The sequence below is a fragment of the Dendropsophus ebraccatus genome, chromosome 1 (genome assembly GCF_027789765.1).
Source record: "Dendropsophus ebraccatus isolate aDenEbr1 chromosome 1, aDenEbr1.pat, whole genome shotgun sequence".
Classification (NCBI taxonomy): Eukaryota; Metazoa; Chordata; class Amphibia; order Anura; family Hylidae; genus Dendropsophus; species Dendropsophus ebraccatus.
Genome location: NC_091454.1, coordinates 128,189,554 through 128,210,393, shown reverse-complemented (window position 1 = coordinate 128,210,393; position 20,840 = coordinate 128,189,554). Strand labels below are relative to the sequence as shown.

General features: G+C 38.0%; 1 protein-coding gene across 14 annotated transcripts in view; it reads left to right on the top strand.

Moving 5' to 3' along the window:
* The window catches only part of CELF2 (CUGBP Elav-like family member 2), a 374,581-nt gene that overhangs the window by 283,575 nt on the left and 70,166 nt on the right, over window positions 1-20,840 (top strand). For 8 of the 14 annotated variants that reach the window (XM_069978742.1, XM_069978754.1, XM_069978750.1 and 5 more), the window contains exons 6-7: window positions 15,871-15,882; window positions 16,053-16,132. In XM_069978742.1, coding sequence (XP_069834843.1) covers window positions 15,871-15,882; window positions 16,053-16,132 — 92 coding nt within the window. Of the gene's footprint in view, window positions 1-9,087; window positions 9,201-15,870; window positions 15,883-16,052; window positions 16,133-20,840 lie in introns of those variants that run through there. The other 6 variants (XM_069978756.1, XM_069978747.1, XM_069978743.1 and 3 more) reach the window with 2 other exon arrangements.

Genomic DNA, 20,840 nt, shown 5'->3' with positions numbered 1-20,840 from the left:
TATACAATAAAGATATCAAGTTAGTTTTACCGTAAAGGGCATTGCATAAACTCAGAACACCCTTTGCAGAATTGTATTTTTTTTCCCAATTTCACCCAATAAATAATATATATATATTTTATTTTTATTGGGGGGGGGGGGTCACTAATTTTATGGTAGATTAAGGACAGTTACAAAGAACACTACCAGCATTTCCATAAAAGAGTTATAGCTCTTAGAAGGGGAGGAGAAAAAACAAAAAGGCAAAATTGAAAATTGTTGCGGTTATTTTAGGCTCTGTCCTTAAGGGGTTAAATGAACTGCATTATGAAGGATATATGCTATGGTCATAATTTCACATGAGCACAACCTCTTTTGACAAACACTACAGGTATTTGTTTGGTTGGGTATTACAAGGAGTTTTCTGAATTAGAAAAGCTTACAAAAACAGTGTCACACCTGTCCTCAGGCTGTTTGTGGTATTACAACTTGGCTTCTATTAAGAGTACCAGTCATTAAAAAAAAATTGCAAAAAGATGCTGATTGACCTCAGGGAAATCAACCAGAACACTGCAGAGACACCATCATGTGTCTCGTCAGTGTATTACAGAACATTGCCCCCTGGGAAGTCAAATATGCAAAGGAACACTGCAGAGACACCATCACATGTCTCGACGTCAGTGAACTAGCCAGACCTTCCTCCGGGAAGGAACAACCAAGCCAAGGAATGTCTTCAATCAAGGAAACCACCCAAGCAATGTATCCATCCACAGATAGCTGTTTCGGGGTATTTTCCCCTTATTAGTGTGGAGTAGGTTTCTGGCTAGTGGTTGTTTCCTTGGCTTGGTTGTTCCTTCCCGGAGGAAGGTCTGGCTAGTTCACTGACTTCGAGACACGTGATGGTGTCTCTGCAGTGTTCTTTTGTACTGTAAAAAAAATTGACATATCAGTGCTGAAGCTTTCCATGGACACATATATGAGTCCATACATCACTCACACCGCTCTATGAGAAGAGCCAATCGATCATAAGCAGAAAAAGTGCAGTGTTTAGCTGCCCATTATTTAGGCAATAAGTAGGGGTCTCAGCACCCGGACCTCACCAATCAAAACATCTGTCATACTATTACATGTTATTTATTTATTTTAAAGACTGGTACCCTTTAATTATGTATTTACATTACTAGGGGTGATAACTAAGTTATTGTGTTATACAATTACTAGCCTAATAGGTAACACACAATAAATTTAATATTAAAGAAATGTTCTAAATTGATTTTTGTGTGTGTGTAAAGATAATGTGGCAATATTTCTCAGTGTGTTATTTCTCGGTCATCAGTCATGCTGTCATCAGTTACATGCGGCCTGAACCACAGGCAGCATGAAATACATGAAACACTGCCAGGCTCCTTTAGCACAAAGTTGTATCATTTACTCAGAAATGCTGCAGTGTTTCAGAGAATTCACAGTTATAAAACTGGCTTAGAAAGTGGGAGTGACCAGGGCCTTCCCTGGCAGCTTCGTAACACCCTGATAGCCTTGATTGATTGATAGTTTTCTATACCGAAATAGGGGCAGATCAATCCAGGCAAGCGAGACAAGAGGGAAGCCATTGAGGACCATCATAATGACACAAAGCTCTTCCTGGCCAGTTATATACCAATGATTCCCCTGAAATGCTCCAGTATTTGAGTGTGAATAATACACCCTGTTGTTCAGGCAGCATGCAACTGATGACAGGTTCCCTTTAAAGTTGATCTATTCACTGGATATGCTGCTCTACAATACTGTGCAAAGGTTTTTGGCCGGTAGGGAAAAATGCTGCAAAGTAACAAAGCTCCATAAGGGAAGCATATGAGTAGCTTCATATGTTAATTCTTCAGCAGGACAACAACCCCAGACACACATTATGTATTGCTTGGGCCACAATGAAAATAAAAAACAATGGGGGGCTCTGTCTTGGAATTAGCTGCCAGCATAACCAGCGCATAGTCGATAGTCGATAGTCCTCGCCGGGGAAGCCCGGGAGGGGCCAAGGTAGATGAGTATGCATCTCAATTGCAGCCCCAGCAGTGTTTTTAAAAAATAGTATCCGGAATACCCCTTTAATGACATTGGCTGTATGGGGTCCTTGTCCTGCTGCAGAATAAAAATTTAGAGCCAATCAGACACTTCCATGGTCAGAGTCACTTTACTGTACAGCTTTTTCTCCACACCTGCCGAAAATATTTGCACAGTACTGTATGTACAAGCAGCATATTACAGCAACACAAAAAGTTTGTGTCACTCAGCTAATAGGAGCACTAACAGACAGCACACTCCTAGTTATGAGCTCTCCCTCTTCTCTCTCTTCCCTTCACCATGATTGACTGGCTAGTGAGTATACATGTCAGAAGTCTGTTAGCCAGCATGGGAAGATGGGGGGGGGGGTGCTCCCCTAAAACAATATCACAGATTCCCAAGTATGTTTTATTTTACCATATTCAAGATTTCTGCCTGGCAGTGAATAAAAACACTTGTGTTTGTCTACATGCATAGGCTGAAAGAAACAATACAGACCACCTGCTTTTTAAATGACAACTGTATCTAGTCTAAGCAATGCTCTATGAGTCTGTAACGTAAAAACAATAGCAGCACAAATAATTTACTACAGTTTGTTAGAGTGTGCAAAACACATTAGCCTAGAATGCATAGCTATTGGGCTCACAGAGGACTGCCAAGACTAGAAGCAGTCAGATCCGCTACCAAGTCCAGGTGGATTTTCAGCTTTTTGATGTAAACAATATTTTTAGTTTCTGACATGTAAACGAGATTTTGAAGATGGTGAGAAATTGAAATACAAAATATATCAGGAAACTGTGGAACTTTTATTTATACAGCGACTAAGCTTTATTTACATAAAACTGAACTCCTTTAAGAAAATTCCTGTTTCAATTTCTAAGATCAGTCACACTTTATAAACCCAACATCCAGGATGGCTACATCTAAATTGTATAAACTCATATTTGGGTGTGGAAATGAGTTCTTAGACTGCTCTCAATTTATCCGGCTCTTCCTTTCTTATTACTGTAAAGTCCAATGTAAACAACAATATAAACCCAGAATATCCACATCTGGCATTCATAGTAAAACAATCAACTAACTACCAAAACTGAAACAAGCATTGGAGATCAGACCTTGTTTATATGAGAAAATTTATTCTTTCTTGTCTCCCAAGATTGCAATATTCTTTCTTCTATGTGTTAACAAATGGGGTAAACAAGATCTTTTAAATGTATTGGTTTGTGGTTGACCTTGTATTGTACAAAGATAAGAAACAGTATTGTTTTTTAGAGACAACTTAAAAGTCTAAATCACAACAATGTGTTTTTGATGATTGATTTATGATCATTCGTGGTGGTTCCATTTTTTACTTGATGTTCATGGTTTATGCATTTACTAACAATACTTGAACCATACTTGAAGTGTGCAGTTGATTGCAGTTTCTCTGTAAATTGTGTTATTCCTGAGCATTTCAACAAATAAGTCTGATTGACTGCAACATAACGCATAAAAGATGAAGCTTGATAGAAGTGGGTGTATTATGTGGTTAGAAATGATTCTTGGCCAGTTCATAGTGCGCTGCGGAGAAAGCGGCTTATGACGGGATATTTTGTGGTCTGTATTCTGCACACATACAGTTTTATGTGTAGTGACATAACAAAGGTGTGCTACAAGGAAGAGGATCTCAGGAATGCATGTAACAGCAAAATTGATTGTGATCCTTAGCATCTGTTCTAGAGCTTGTTTAGCACAATCCTTCAGAGTGTAGATCATGTTGACTGTACATGGAGAAACCTTTAATTGGACCAACCTAATAGTTCAGAGATGAAGAACAGAGCTTTTAAATCCCTATAGACTTCTCCTTTCATTTGTGGATTACACAGATAAAATGAAAACAATATGGACACATTTTTCATTTTCCCCTGAGAGGATCAGTTCCAGGCACACTGAGCAATTTGCTGGAATGCAAGATGACGAGAATCCAAAGAGTAAAAAGAAAATAAGAAAAATACATTAATTCTACTGACATCTACATTGTGAAATGCATAACGGGCTTTGTTAACTAAGTTGTATTTTAATGCAAGCAATATTCTTAAAATTTTTATGACCTTGAGCTTTATGTTCCCATAGACAAATAGTAATATACTGTACCAGGAGCATTCACATGTTAGCATGCAGACCAAAGGTGGACATACAGAGCTTTATATCATCAATTTTATGATTTGTGGCTTTGATAAAAAGTAAAACATTTTCAAATACATAGATACATTTAAGACAATGCAGAGCCCTAGACCTAGCATGAAGAAGACTTGTGCCTCAGTTATGAAGCCACATGAGACTGTATGATAACTGAGGTGCAACTTCTTCACAAGGATGTTGTAAATAAAATAAAACTAGCATGAGAGATGTCACTTATGATAAATCCTACCCCTATTGGATCCTATTTAGAGATGAGCGAACCTTGAGCATGCTCAAGTCCATCCGAACCCGAACTTTCGGCATTTGATTAGCGGTGGCTGCTGAAGTTGGATAAATCCCTAAGGCTATGTGGAAATCATGGATATAGTCATTAGCTGTATCCATGTTTTCCAGACAACCTTAAAGATTTATCCAAGTTCAGCGGCCACCACTAATCAAATGCCGAACGTTTGGGTTCGCATCGACTCGAACCCGAACCCGGTTCGCTCATCTCTAATCCTATTCTTTTTTGTAATGACATAACAACCATAACAACAAGCCAGTCCTTTCCACTCTACTCTGCTTGTATTAAAAGGGTATTCCGGAATTTTTTTATAAAAATAAATAAAAATGTCTCCACACAATAAAGTGCCCCTTCAATCACTGGCTGGGATGGAACACCTTTCCAGGCAGTGCTTATCTGAGCAGCCACAGGGATAGGCTATGTTCACACAACGTCAAAAAAAGAGCAAAGGCGGACGCTTTTGCTATTTAAAAAAAGCATCCGTTATTGTGATATCCGTTATTTGTGATTTAACTGACTGCAATGGCAATGCATTGAAGTCAATGGAAAGAAGATCGTCCAATACACACAATGTGTTCAATAACGGACGTTTTTACCACGGACGGCAAAATAATGATCATGATCGTTATTTTCGGACATCTTTTGCAAACAGCGGACGTTTTATATTAGTTGTTCACACACAGTTTCTCTTTTTCACTGTTCTTTCTCCGTTTTTACTATTAAATTCAATGGACTTTCAATTAAGACACACCCAAAGTCCAATTAGTAATCCCAAACTGGAATAATGTACCAACAGCCGTCATTGCACTAAGGGGAGGCCAGGCTGCTAAATGACGGCCGTTGTTTTAGACTCAAAATGACAGATGAAATTTTAAACAGAGCTGAAAAACATTGTGTGAACATAGCCATAGTCAGGGATTGACTAAAGTTTGCGGGTGGGGGGGGATGCTTACCCAAACTGAGCATATCTACTTACCGGTGTGCCCTTTAAGGGTCAACCTTCCTGCTGTTGCTGTTCCTAAGAACTTTATACTGGGAAGTAATAGCTTTCTGATAACTAAGACATTTTAAACTGAAAAAAAGAAAAAAAAGGAAGCTTGTCTAAAGCTGTAAAAGACACAGAGTGACCTTAATAACATGTTGGGCAGGACCACAAGTTCTGATGTAGGCTAAAACTGAATAAGAAACTAACAATTACTTGCATTGTAATGCAGACTCAATCATTTCTGGCATTTTCATAAATTGGTAGAAATCAGCAGTGCATAATTACCTTCCATTTCTCTATACATGGAGCGAGAATGTAGAATTTAGAGATGGTACTTTATAGCGAGCTGTCTGAAATCTTAAATGCTAAAGAGGAAATGCCTCTGTGCTATTTGAAATGGCATGTATTATTACCTGTATAATTAGAGAGTAGGCACAGTAACAAAGTTTTATTTCACAACATGGCATATTCTGAGAGGGGCTAATTCCTACATATACACTAGATGAACTTTGAAATTATATAATCATGCACACAGTTCTCCTCACATTACAGAGGGAATATATTCATTTTCCTAAATGCTTTGTGAAAAAATGTTGAAGCATAGGTTTAGGATAAAATGACTGTATTTTAATTCTTCCTCATATGGGGGATATCTATATACGGTATGTAAGTATTCTGTAATATGTATGTATCGGTATAGAATCAAGCGAAATATTCTCTGAATAACAAGTTTTAACTACTTTTTGCATTGAAGACTTTTTACATAGAAGACTGCCTGCAAGGCTGAAACAGAATTAGGCATACAACAAAGGCGAGTAGGTAGTTGTGACAGCAGTATAAAGTATTTAAAGAGATCCCCTTACTGTGTACAGCTCATGCATCAATCAAATCCTTGTGTGGTAAGATCCTGCCTCTAGGCTGGGTCACATTACAAAAGCACTCTATGTCTGTGGTATACAATGGCATGCCGACAATACAGTACGCCAACATATGTCCCAGAGTACCTGTGGCAGGACCATTTACATCATATGGTACAAATGTGATCTATTAATGACTATGTTTAGTCCATTTCCCAAAAATATCCGTGTAGCACTTAAAAACTTGTCCCCCTGCACTTTTTAGTTCTATAAAATAAAAATATAAGTTCAGAAACAGAGAGAAAATAGTACCTAGTAAACTATGTTCACTCCATTTAAATAAACAAGCCCACGGCAGACTCACCATGAAGATGGACTGATCTACAGTACATAGACGCTGTATACAAAAACTGTTAGGATACTTCTACAGGCCCTATTACACGGAAAGATTATGGTGTAAAAAATCGCTATATCATTTAAATTTAATCTGGTTATGACACTTTAAGCTTACTGCTTGCCATCAATTTCTAATGCTTATCTTAGATATGTAATCTTCTTGTTGACTTAGTCTTTAAAGTCAATCATGCTATTTTTCATCCTAGAGCTTCCTGCTGGAAGATTTATTATCGTTTTAAAAATATGTTGTATGTATGTATAGGGAAGGACACTTGGGATACATCGTTCATCCATATTCATGCTGGGACCTCACAAACAAACACTACTGCCATGCAGCACCAAAAACTGTCAAACACAATAAATATTGCTCCACCTATAGTAAACCAACAGTACAGTGCAGAAATAAATACTGCTCCACCAGCACCACAGTACATCAGTTCCATAATTTATTAAGCTGACAACCCAGGAGATGTTGGTTGAGGAGGGACAGGAGCTCTCATCTCTGCCCAGGAGATGCTGTAGACAAGATGCCAGGGACAGGAAGGGACCTCCAGGTTTACCAGATGTGCACCCTAGAGCCCTAAAACCTTCACTACGGATAAAACACAATAGTTCATTGCATTAAAGAACTTAATTCAGGCTGTATACCTTATCTTATAAGCTCTAAATGTCTTATTCCACTCATTGCACAGTCGGGCTACAAGGGCGAGTCAAAAAGTATCCACATTCTGGCTGAAGAATGTATTTTAATCCATATTTTTTATTTAATATCCCTGCTTTTCAATACGAGTTGTCTATCTGTTAACAAGATTTAGTATTCCCTTATTAGAGATATTTTTAGATGGGCACCACAAATGCATTGCTGTCTTCACCTCAGACGTTTTTCTCCATGATCTCTTATGGCTTCTTTCATGGGACCAAACAGGTGATAGTTCAGGCTAGATAAGGACTTAAGGGAGGATGCTTTAATACCTCAAAGTTTTGGAGAGTGTTGACAGTTTGGGCAGTGGTGCGCGGACCTGCATTAATATCAAATCAGAGGTACTGGAGTGCCGTGTAGTTGCATACAATACTGTTGGTGATATCTATATATCCAAAAATGAAGGAAAGATAAACTCACGTTTCAGTTGCTTTACTCTGTTTGTTTATTTCAGCAATTTCAGCAATATTCGCATGGTGGATCCATGCTGGTAGCTAGAGGGCTCTCTCAGGTGTGCATAGAACGGAGTGGGCGTTCCTTACTGCCGTGACGCCTTACTGCGTCACGGCAGTAAGGAACGCCCACTCCGTTCTATGCACACCTGAGAGAGCCCTCTAGCTACCAGCATGGATCCACCATGCGAATATTGCTGAAATTGCTGAAATAAACAAACAGAGTAAAGCAACTGAAACGTGAGTTTATCTTTCCTTCATTTTTGGATATATAGATATCACCAACAGTATTGTATGCAACTACACGGCACTCCAGTACCTCTGATTTGATATTATTGCGTGTGAACGGGCTAGTGGCGGCCTGCAAAGCTGGGAGTGCACATCACCTGTGCGGACTATTGATACACAGAGGACATATGAGACGCGGTTCACACTAGACACTTGTATTTTTGCGCGGACCTGCATTGTCATGCAATAATACAACACTCTTTGATGGCGTTTTATGAAATTTTTAGGCTTCATTTCCCATGAGCATCTTACTATAACAAGCACTGTTGGGTGTTTCTGGTCTTGCTCGAGTATCGGGCCTTGAAAATCCCAGAAACTGTAAGCATTAATTTTCCATCTGATAGTTGGCTTTTGAACTTTTTCTTGATCAGTGATTGAGGATGTTTCATGGACGGGCTTCTGACTCCTTCTTTATGGCTGCTACATGTGCTACCTTCCAAGAGCCTCTCTATCCATTCCATACACACTTTTTGCAACAAAACACTTTTTCCATAGTGTACACAAAGGGGGAGATTTATCAAACATGGTGTAAAGTGAAACTGGCTCAGTTGCCCCTAGCAACCAATCAGATTCCACTTTTCATTCCTCACAGACTCTTTGGAAAATGAAAGGCTGAATCTGATTGGTTGCTAGGGGCAACTGAGACAGTTTCACTTTACACCATAAATCTCCTCCAAAGTCTCCACTAAATATTGGCACAAGACATACCCTCACACCACAAAAGACCAATTACTACATATTGTAACTGGGACAGCCATTTGTTTGTTGCACTTCAGTCTTAAATGAACTGACGTAACACAGTCAAACCTGCACAGCACTATGGAGACAGCGAACTAGTACAGATAACAATACATTTTAAAGGGAAACTGAGAACTGATTAGACGACTTTCTGACATTCCAGACAGAAAGGGAGTTCCACTCTACTTTTCATGTTCAGCATTTAAACCGCTACCAGAATAAGTAGGGTCACTTATTTCTCATATGACTAAAGCTGCCCTTGACAAGCCAAGAAGAAAAGAAGGTAATGTTAGTAATAAACAAGAATAGATTTATTCTAAGGGCTATGTGAGATAAAGTAAATGGTGCAAATATTTTTTGGACATGCCAGTTCAAGTTTCTCTATTCTGAAGGGAGGAATAGATTGTAATCAGGTGTAGAATAAATCCCTCATAATCTTATAAATTAATATCTAATCCAATATGTCATCAGTATATGTTTAGAGGGCCCATCCTCAAGGACCCTTACAAACCCTAAGGCTGAAGGAGGCACTGTGATAGTTTAGCACTTTTTCCCCTCTACAGTAAGTTTTCCCTTCATGCTGGTGGTCCTGCCCACCCTGCTGTATAAGGAACCTAATTTACTTTCCTCCATAGCTGGGTGTCCATAATGCCACTATGAATGGGAAGAACAGTGAAGGGAATGTAGTACTATGCTAGCAGCACATTCCCTTCATTCTCGAGATCAGTGGGGATCTCAGAGATCTGACTCTACACTCAATATAAAGTGATGCTATACAAAAGCGATATGCCATTACTTCATTGTATCTGAATATCACTTTGAAAAAAGACATGGCAATTTGTCAACCCATTTTTGTCCAGTTATATCGTCAATGATCCAACAGCACTAAGCGTATCAGGGCAAGTTAGAAGACAAGTCACGCCATGATGTTACTATTCATGTGTATAGCATTTTTCTATCTACAGTAATGATAAAATCAAATATGCCTCTGATTCATGTAAAATACAGGAAAATTGTTATCGAAAGGAGATTTAAGCAGAACATAACTCCAACTAAAACAAAAAAATCAATGCCCGTCACTGTATTTGAAGCATACAAAACAGATATCTGTCCAACAGACCTACTTGAAAAGCAATTACAAGATTTTCAAATAGAATTTGGGAGGCGCTATGTATTTCATTTGACGCTAAAAGGAATACTGATTGATCTGTAAATTAAAAAGACATACACTTTTGAAAGGCCTTGCTTGTTCTCTGGCTGGCATAAAAAGCATCTTCATTGTTCAGCTAACACTTTGACTATTTTTCACGAACAGCTAATTGCAACATCTCTGGGTAACTTCTCTCCAGCTTACTGCTACGGCTGCTGCTGAAAATTGTGGTAAATGCATAAACTGTGCCTTATTGATTTTTGTTGACATTTTACATGCCTCTTATACATTCTTAACCTCTGTTTAGTAATTGCCAGTACGGAACCCACTCATAGATAATAAGATCAAATTAGGTAACTAAAAGGATTCCTTGGCAACAAAGTGCCATGTTTCTCAAGAATGCAGTATATGCATATAGCACTATAAGATAATGATGTTCATATTTAAATCAGTAGCTAGGAAATGGAACCTCTAAGTGCCATATCCTGCATTAAATTAAAGTACCTGCTTGGTCTGTTAAACTGACAGAAATATATACTTTATTTAGCTTATAATACACATCTATTTGATTTCTAAGAAATTGCTTCAATCACAGAGTGCTGTAAAAGTTTTTTTTTTTCTTGGCTGAGGGTTTAACTCTGAATCTGTCCTTAAAATCATATGCAAATCCCACAATAGTTTTAAAGTTGTTACTTGAACTTAGGATCGTTGCAGGTGCCATTAGAACTAGAATGTTCAGTCTCCTAACATAATAGAGCAATTGGACAGTGCTCTGGGTATACTGACTATATATTAAACAGATTGTTTTACAAAAAGTTATTTTCCTCCTTTCTGTGGTTGCCGCCAGTGGGGTATGTAGAGGATGATGAGTCTCATAGGTACCTAGGACATTAGAACACTTCTAGACACCTGGGGAAAATAGATCCTGGTGGTCCCAACATGCAGATAAACTGTAGGCAGAGCCCATGCTATTTCGTTTACACAGCATCTCAGACTCTCACACTTCTCTACCTACAATGCATAGAAATAGCAATACATACTCATCATGTAAATGATTGGCGATGAATACACATTGTCAGTCACTCATAGTTATAGTGGCACCCCCCACAAACGTCGTAGAGCTACAGAAACTAAGTGGAACAAAAAGTTCTGTCAAAATCTGGGAGCCCCCTGCTCCACTTTCTAAACATTTAGGGATGGTTTTAGTCAAACTGTGGCCCTGGGCAAAAATGTATATGTATAGTAGAGAGATAGTCAGATAGATAGATAAATAGAATAGAATAGATAGATAGATAGATAGATAGATAGATAGATAGAAGATAGATAGATAGAAGATAGATAGATAGATAGATAGATAGATAGATAATAGATAGATAGATAGATAGATAAATAGAATAGATAGATAGATAGATAGATAGATAGATAGATAGATAGGAGACAGTTAAAAAGTTTAGATTGGTCCAGTTTATCAAATGCCTAGAACTGTCAAAGTAATTTATATCCTCAGTTTTTTATTCATGCCATATTCCATAATAATAATAATAATAATAATAATAATAATAATAAACTGTTTATCAGCTTAACTAAATATATTTCTAAAAACTTCCATATTCGTTTTGTAGAGATATTAGTACAATTTCATTTATTTATTTATTTATTATATCACTCTCTTTTCCAATTTTAGTAAAATCTATGACTTGACAATATCATCGGCTGCACACAGGGGATGTGGAGAAGCAAAATTAACCATGCATTTTTCATCTTACTTTATTTTTTTAGCCAGCTAATTGATTTGGCCCTGCCTATGAATCCTTTATTTGCTGGAAAGTCTAAGAAATAAATAAATAAAGAATAGTTTCATTGTCTTTACTGGCCACTGGGGCAGCTGATAAATGCGCGATGCCAAGAACAGGATTTTGTGCATTAGCTTCAAAATGACAATATGCTGGAACCACTCAGTGTTTAGATTTGCTTCATTTGGAAATCTTTTAAGTAGTAATAATAATGTTTTGAGGAAATTGAGTGGAACACTAAATTATTCTCTGAAACCCGAGTTCAAACTGTGCAAGGCTAAAGAAGCTGAAAATCAATGCACTTTTAAAGTCATTAGAGAGCAAGAGTCAAACATGTCTGTGTTGCTCTGGCGAAGCTTTTAGTGAGCCATAGTATTATTACAAAATCAGCCAGAATCTGCATTAATTTCACAGTCTTTTTCTTCAAGATACCCAAGGGTGCTTGATGAATAAAATGGAAATTTCAAAAGGCAGTGTTTTTATTAGTTAAGGGGGCAATGAGCCTTGAAAGTGCTGCATTTGACCCACACAGTAGCCAGTGCTGGCATGAGTAGTATTAAGGGATTATGTATTCTCAACGCCAGAACCCTGTATTTGAAGGTATACAGTACATACCAATAAGAAATAAAGTCAGGGATGGCTAATTTAGAAAATATGAACCAACCTGAAAACAGTTACTGTTTCTTGTTTCTCATCTTTCATTATCTTGATATCTTGCTGCACGTATCCATTGGATAGGTTGATAAAAAGCACAAGAGATTTGCATTATTTAAGACGACCACCCAGTTGCTTTTTAACATAAAATAACAGTAATATAGTCGCCATGCTGGGTGACTGCCTTGGTTTCACAACTTGAATATTAAAATTCTATAAATATTATATTACAGTAAGTTAATGATGATGATGAATATACAGAATCTTTCCGCTTTGGATTATTCTGCATTTTAAAAAATTCATCTTCATGTTTTATATCTCTGTATTGCAGTGTACAGAAGGAGGACTAAACATTACACCTTCTTTAGCTATAAGGCTATGTTTCCACAGCTTAAGAGACCGGTCGTTCCGTGGCTGGCCGGGTCGTGGAGCGGCCAGTCTCTGAAAAGATCATCCCGGCCGATACTGCAGTACCGTCAGGAGGATCTTTTGGGCCGCAGAGTTCTGATTCAGGTGCATCCGTGTGCGCCCGCATCAGAACTCCCCACAGCACACTATGGAGTGAGCGGCCGGAGCCGTCCGCTCTATTGTGTGCACTGACAGGGTTTTTTACGGCCACAAGTCATGGAATAGCGGTCGCAGAAAACTGACATGTTAGTTGTTTGCGGCGCCGCTAGGGATCCTGGCCGGGGCACATACTATGTTTATACGCTCCGACCTGGATCCCATAGGCAGCAGTGGCCCATATATTTTCGTATAAATCACGGCCGTTGTATAACGGCTGTGGTTTTATGAAAATATACCTTGTGTGAACATAACCTAAAACTGTGCCTAAATATTATAATTAAATTACATGTAGGAAGGCTTTATATTTTAACCCCAGTCCACCATAGTGCAGGTAGGGCTGCACAAACAGTCAACAGAGGGTCTCACGTCTTTGGAAATCTGTAGATTTACCTTATGGTACAAACAAGGACCTACCAGACTGGGTTTACACCATTCTGATCCTATTGTTTTTTTTTTTCTCTGAAATAGATATTACAAATACTTATCTCCTACCCCTGTTAAAATGACAAATATATTTGTATTAATCAAAATGTACTGAATGGTTGATAACAGCCATATACAGTAGGCTATGTTCACACACAGTATAACACCAGCTGTTGTTATACTGGGCAAACATCGGACAGTGTTCGTCATGTTCCTGCGGCCGTTAGAGCTCTGACGGCCGCAGGAACATTGTTTTCCATAAAGCACATTAGGAGTGTGTATGGAAAGCAATTAACGTGTGCATGGAAACTTAATAACAGCCACCAGCGGCCATTTGTTAATTGACAAGACAATTATTCTGACGGCGTGAGAATACGGCGTGAGAATGGATTGGGCAGCATCGCATTGATTTCAATGCAATGCCATCCAGGCTGAAAACAGCAGCCATTCTTTACATTAAAAAGTACATATTGTGAATGTACCCACCCCCACATTGCAGTACACAACAGCCTTGAATTTAAATGTTAAGAGTATGTTAACTCCATGCCAAGATCTGAAGCAGGAGACAATATAACTGTATACAGGACTGGATAAGGATTTGCTAAATTAGTACATATCTTACTCAGATATTGAAGATTGTATTGAGAATTGAGCTTTATTAGGCTAGTTGACGCATAAACTGTATATTAGGATGTTGCAACTGAAATAGTGCAGGGAATACAAATTCATCTTTCTGCCTTCCTGGCTACCATCAGGAAAATAGAGGTCCCATTCAATGTGTCTATATTCTCTGCATGAAGAGTGGACTTAGCTGAAATAACATATGGTTTTAAAGGGCAGTTAGAATATTATTATTATTAATATTATTATTGTTGTTGTTATTAATAATAATGAATTGCTACAAAAACACTTTGTATTGATTAAACTCAGTTCTTTTTTGTAAAGTGAGCTTTAAAGTCATGTATCTATCAAATGTAACTAGGTATTTTATGTTCTGTAATATGTTAAATCTTTCAATTTGGCCAGACCAGTTATGAACGTTGCTCCACTAAAAAGTGATGATTGCCAAAATGGTGTCGTGTATGCTGAAATGTGTTCAACCACAAAGGAAAAATCTTGTTTACCTCATTTGGTACATAATAAAGTGAAATCATCATGAAAACAGTCATTGGTCTATAATAAAAGTGAAACCAGATTCAATGAACCAAAGAGAATGAGTAATCCCCAAAAATTGTAACTGGGAAGCAAAACCAGTGTAACTAGTACATTATACACTGCGGGGCGTATTTATCAATGTGCACCCCTGGTGTATTCCACGGTAAAGGGGCAGATCTTGGTGAAAAATTTCATTTTAAAAGAAACAGTTGTGAGCATTACAGAAAAATTATAGCAGCAGACACGTTCTAATACAACATATTATGTATGGCAGTGTTTTTTAACTCCAGTCTTCAAGTTCTCTTGTAGAGGTCAAGTTTTGAGGATTTTCTTAGCATTTCACAGGTGATATAACAAAAGTCAGTGCATCGGGTAGTACCACGGGTGTTCTCTATATAGGATATCCTCAAAGCATGGCCTGATGGGGGTAATTGAGGACTGGAGGTTAGAAACACTTATGTGGTATAAGTACAATGCATTTTTGATACTGAAGACTATTTGTTAATGAGAATTCAATAACAATTTCAGTATAAATTTTCAGTCATAAAATGTACTACATTGCATTCCTTTTTTATCATCCGACATCCTCACACTAAAGGATGCAAAAGGAGGAAAGCTATCTAGCCAAAACAGGAAAAGGAGAGTTACTTTACATCAATTGCCCCATGGAGCATTGCTAGTAAATAGGTCTTGATATCCTATAAACACCCAGGGGGAGATTTATCAAACATGGTGTAAAGCGAAACTGGCTCAGTCGCCCCTAGCAACCAATCAGATTCCAGCTCTCATTTTCCAAATAGTCTGTGAGAAATGAATAGTGGAATCTGATTGGTTGCTAGGGGCGACTGAGCCAGTTTCACTTTATACCATGTTCGATAAATCCCCCCCCCCCCCCATCCTCACTAAACAAATGTATTTCTCTGAAAAGTGGTCAGAATTACAGAGCATGAGGTTGACATTCTTTATGTATTCAAAGATACTTAGTTGTTCCTATTATCTAACACATCAAAACTACAGTGTACATAGAATTTGCATACTACAACTCATATATGTATCTGGTATCAATTATGTGAAAATGAAATGATCAGTGACTGAATATTTGTAGCGCTCTCTCTCTCTCTAAATATTTGTGTCCACCTGTGGCTGAAAAGAACACTTCCCCATTTTGTTTTTGTTTTGTTTTTTTTTCCTTTCTTCTATGGTCGGATTAGCAAGTCAGCACTGTAAGTACCAAACCACTAAAAAATTCCAGGAGTTGTTACTTTTATGTACTACTGAGAACAGTGTCGTCTTGTGGCCGTTCTCGTAGATTGTGTTGGTTTAACAAGCGTCCAACCCTTTTGTCTTGTTGTTTTTTTTGTCTTTCCTGCCCCCTGTCCCCTTGTCCCCACAGGCTGTGCGTTTGTTACATTTTCTACAAGGGCAATGGCACAGAATGCAATCAAAGCCATGCACCAGTCTCAGACCATGGAGGTACTGTATCATCTGCCCTTTCTTTGTTTTCTTTGTGCAAATGATTGGGTAAAACGAAAGTCATTCTCTCTTGTTCAGACTGTTAACATGACAATCACAGATGTAAAGACCCCAGACTTGTCTCTAACACTCATTACACCATTCACTGAAGCTTTTTCATTGCAAGTGATAGGGCTGCCAGGTCACATAGAACTGCATACCCAAGATTAATTCAGGTGCAACACTTCTAGTCTGCACATTCATTTTAAATACAAAGTAGTTGGATATTAAAGGCAAATTAATGTCTCATAAAACAGAATTATAGCTGTCTAGAGTAGATTTAACAGTTCATATACACAGTTTCCATGCCCCATTTATGTAGCTAAGGCAGTGTTAGTTAGAACCTCTAACTAAGATAGGGCAGGGAAGACAAATATTCTTTACAAACGTACAGTAGAAGTTATATTATTTTGAGACAGCTAAGGCTGGGTTCACTATAGGTTTTTGCCATTCATTTTTTTCATCCGCAAAAAACGGATGGAAAACTGATGAAAAAAACTGATGCAGTTGTGTGCATCCCTTATGATCCTATTTTTTTCATTGACTTCCATTATAAGAAAAAAATGGATCAAGACAGATCCGTTTTTTTTTTACGTACACAAAAACAAAGTCGACCTCATTTTTGTGTCCGTTAAAAAAATGGATCCGTTTTGATACTTTTTTTTTTTTTTTTTATAATGGAAGTCAATGAAAAAACTTATCAAAATGGATGCACACAATTGCATCATTTTTTTCATCAGTTTTTCATCCGTTTTATTTGCAGAAAACGGATAAAAAAACAGATTGCAAAAATGTAATGTGAATCCAGCATAACTGTTACTGTTAGACAGATGCTTAAGGAAACAGTAGACAGGCGGAATTACTAGCTGTTTGATCCTTTGATATTCTTTACCCCCTATTAAAATAACATAAGTCAAATGTATGTAATTTTTCATTTGCCCAGTTTTCTGCCTATGTAGTCCAATTGTAACAAAACTGAAATAGAAGGTGCAATACCATCTACTAAATGACCTTCTAAAGTGTCTGTTGATGGGTAGAAGCTGTGACAGCCAATAATATGTGACATCCTGGTCACCCGTTATGTATTGCACTTAATCTCCATAACCAAGTCAACAGAAGCCTAGTGATCTCTTGTAGTCTTCATACATAGGACTTGAAAAGACAATGGTTGATTAATATCAACCCTTTTCTGTCAAGTAACCTTGCAATTACTAGTCTGGAGGTCAACTTGGTTCAACAGCCCTAAATCAACAGCCAGCAGGCGGCTTCTCCAGAGAGCTTCCTATTTGAAATCACCAGTGACATCTAGCCTTCCACTTGTGGTTGCAGGACTCACTAGCCCTTATATTCTAGGCTGAACATTGAAGACTAATTAGCTGTAGTCTTAACACTATATGTGTTTAAATGCTAAAAAAGAACCTATGTTAATCACGATAAAATTAAATGAGCCCCCAAATAAAGATGAACTGAGGGATAAAAATAAAATACCATTACAAAATTAGAACTTGACACAATTTATGTGCTGGAAAAGTAAAAAGAGGAATAAATCCGATTTATGTTTGTCAGTTAACTTAACGTCTATTGTTTCTGGAGCATGTCATATCAGCCTTGAGACATTTGAAATATGGTGTTAATTTAGATCTTAATAAAAAAAAAAAAAGTCTACAAATCCAGTGCCGCATTGCTGCAATACCACCTGTGCTTGTGGCGCAATTATCCCAAACATTAAAAAAGAAAGGTTGGTTTTGAAACAGAGCACTGACTTCTAAAATTACAGCTTGGCCCGCTGCGGCCGTGCAATTATATCTTTGAAATCCTACACAGAAAATTGGTTCCCACTTTATCAAAGTGATATTTAAGTTGTCTAAGCTAAGGCATCTTTTTAACTACTTCAGCGGATGAAAAAATCTTAGATTTAAGAGCTACAAATATAGAAACACAAAGCCTATAATCCTCAAGACAAATTACTCTAATATTTTTCTGGCATTGTAGCGTGATCTTGTACATGATGCAGTTTCTCATTTGATGAATTTTCATTGTATTCAACATGTACATTGCAGCAAAGTAAAATACACAAAGGTAAAAAATAAAATCTCACTACAGTGACGTGTCTAGTAAACCTTCACAGGCCATACCTAGCAATAAAACCAACCGTGAAAATTCACACTTTCTAAGACAATCAGTTATGGGGAAGGGGCATAAGAGTCATATGCCTTTTGACTCTTTTTTGGCCGTTTGACAAACAATTATTTGGACTGCCATCATTTTGCATCCAAATAATTTCCATTATTCCTCAAATAATGGCCGTTCTTTTGAAATAACGTCTGTTAATTGGCACAAAATGATGGTCATCCAAAAAAAAAGTCAGTCAAATGGCCAAAAAATATGTTGTGTGGTCGTGGCCATGTTCCACCAGATCCCTGGCTGTGCTTAGATTTGGAGTGTGCTGCTTTCAGTGATCAGAGACAAGATGATAAAACCTAGTACACAGGTTGTTAATACATATAAATATAAGACATTTTAGAACAAATAGAGTTTATTTAAGATAAGAAATTAACAGTGAAATATCTGCATATTAAAAGTGTGAGCAATGTATTATGGTTGCTCTGTGACAGGTGCATTCCCTAGTTTCACATGGCTCATGGTGACAATCATGAGGCAAAGTTAGTTGACCCTTGTAATCAACATTCACTCTCTATGCGCTGACTTGAGATGGGCAAGTTGTTATGCAGTTTAAGGGTAAATTCACACGGGCATCTCGCACAAGAAATCCGCAGCTAAACCGCAGCTAATCCGCAATACACATATTATTCTTATTATTATTAATATGTGTATTGCGGATTAGCTGCGGTTTAGCTGCGGATTTCTTATGCGAGACGCCCGTGTGAATTTACACTAAAGTGTACTTTAAAGTTCAATTCTTATCCAGGGACGTAATTGCCCCACAGTAAATGGAGTGCTCAGCACACCTGGCAGGCACCGCAATGGGGGTTCATTTATTCTCTATGGAGCTGCCAAATGGTTCCGAGTTCAGTGCTCAGAAGTGTTCATAGGGGATAGACTATAGAAAGCCCGGGTGAGAATACCTTAAAAGTAACTCATAAAAAGAGGTAAATAAGTCGGAGTAAGAAGTAAAGAAAAAATGTGATTGCCTCTATAACTGACATTCATTAATAATAATAATAATAATAATAACTTATTTATTTAGCACTAATATACATTACTTCTAGAAAGAAATCAGACAAGCTATGAAACATTATATTGCCTTCAGGGTGGTGAATAGCTCTGATATGTTAAAAAAACAACATGCAAAAGACTAACACAAATGGAAAATAATTGCATCACATTGTGAAGGAATTTAAAGGAAAAGTCCAGCAAAAAATTTTATTAAAGTATTGTATTCAGTGGTGTAGCTACCATAGAGGCAGAATAAGCAGTTGCTATGGGCCCCGTGCAGAAGGGGGGCCCGGGGGAGAAGGCAAGACCGTGTGTCCTTCTGCTTAACCCTTTATGTACTGCAGTGTGAAAGTGACCCAACGTTTACTTACATGCTGCAACACAAAAAAGGTTAACAAGCAGAAGACAGAGATCTCTGCTTCACTGCACTGATAACCTCTGACCTCTGTTCTCCAGCTGGCAATTAAGTAGGAAAATGTGCAGCGCTCCATGCAGAGGTCAGGAGTTATCAGTGCACCACCAGTAAAGCACAGAGCATATACTGTATATCTATATGCGCAGTGCTTTGTGTTGTGTGTAGGGGAGGGCCCCCTTAAAAATATTTTGCTATGGGGCCCCATGAATCCTAGCTATGCCCCGATTGTATTGCCCCCCAAAAGTTATACAAATTACCAATATACACTTATTACGGGAAATGCACATAATTTTTTTTTTCCATACACTTACTATTGCATCAAGGCTTCACTTCCTGGATAAAATGGTGATGTCACGACCTGACTCCCAGAGCTGTGCGGGCTGTGGCTGCTGGAGAGGATGATGGCAGGGGGATGCTCAGTGTCCCTCCAGTGCCCTGTGTCCCTTAGTGTCCCCCTGCCATCATCCTCTCCAGCAGCCACAGCCCCCGCACAGCTCTGGGAGTCGGGTCGTGACATCACCATGTTATCCAGGAAGTAAAGCCTTGATGCAGTAGTAAGTGCAGAGAAAAAAGCACTTTATAAGCATTTCCTGTAATAAGTGTATATTGGGGATTTGTATAACTTTTAGGGGGGCAATACAATACTTTAATAAAAATGTTCTCCTTTAAAGCATTCAACACAGCACACAAGTAAAACCTATTTTCCCACATGTATAAAACACTAGCTTAAGCATTATATAAAAAGATGATAGTCATGCATTCTGGCATCCATAGGTCAGGTTCATGCATCCATAGACCAGGTTCTACTATTTTATAATAACATTACAACATGTATCATTACTAAACTCAGATTCTCTGCCATCTACAGGTAAAGAGCATAGCCATACTGAGGATACTAGATTTCAAAGCATAGCATAACACTAACATATACTGTAACATATATAAGCTACAAGCTATAAGCTATAAGCTGTTAGGGACAAGCACTTCAAACACAATTTAGTCTGTGATTTTGTCATGGTTTTTCAGAATTTTGCACAAAAAACAGTAATATTGCAGCTTATGTTACTGATTGATTTC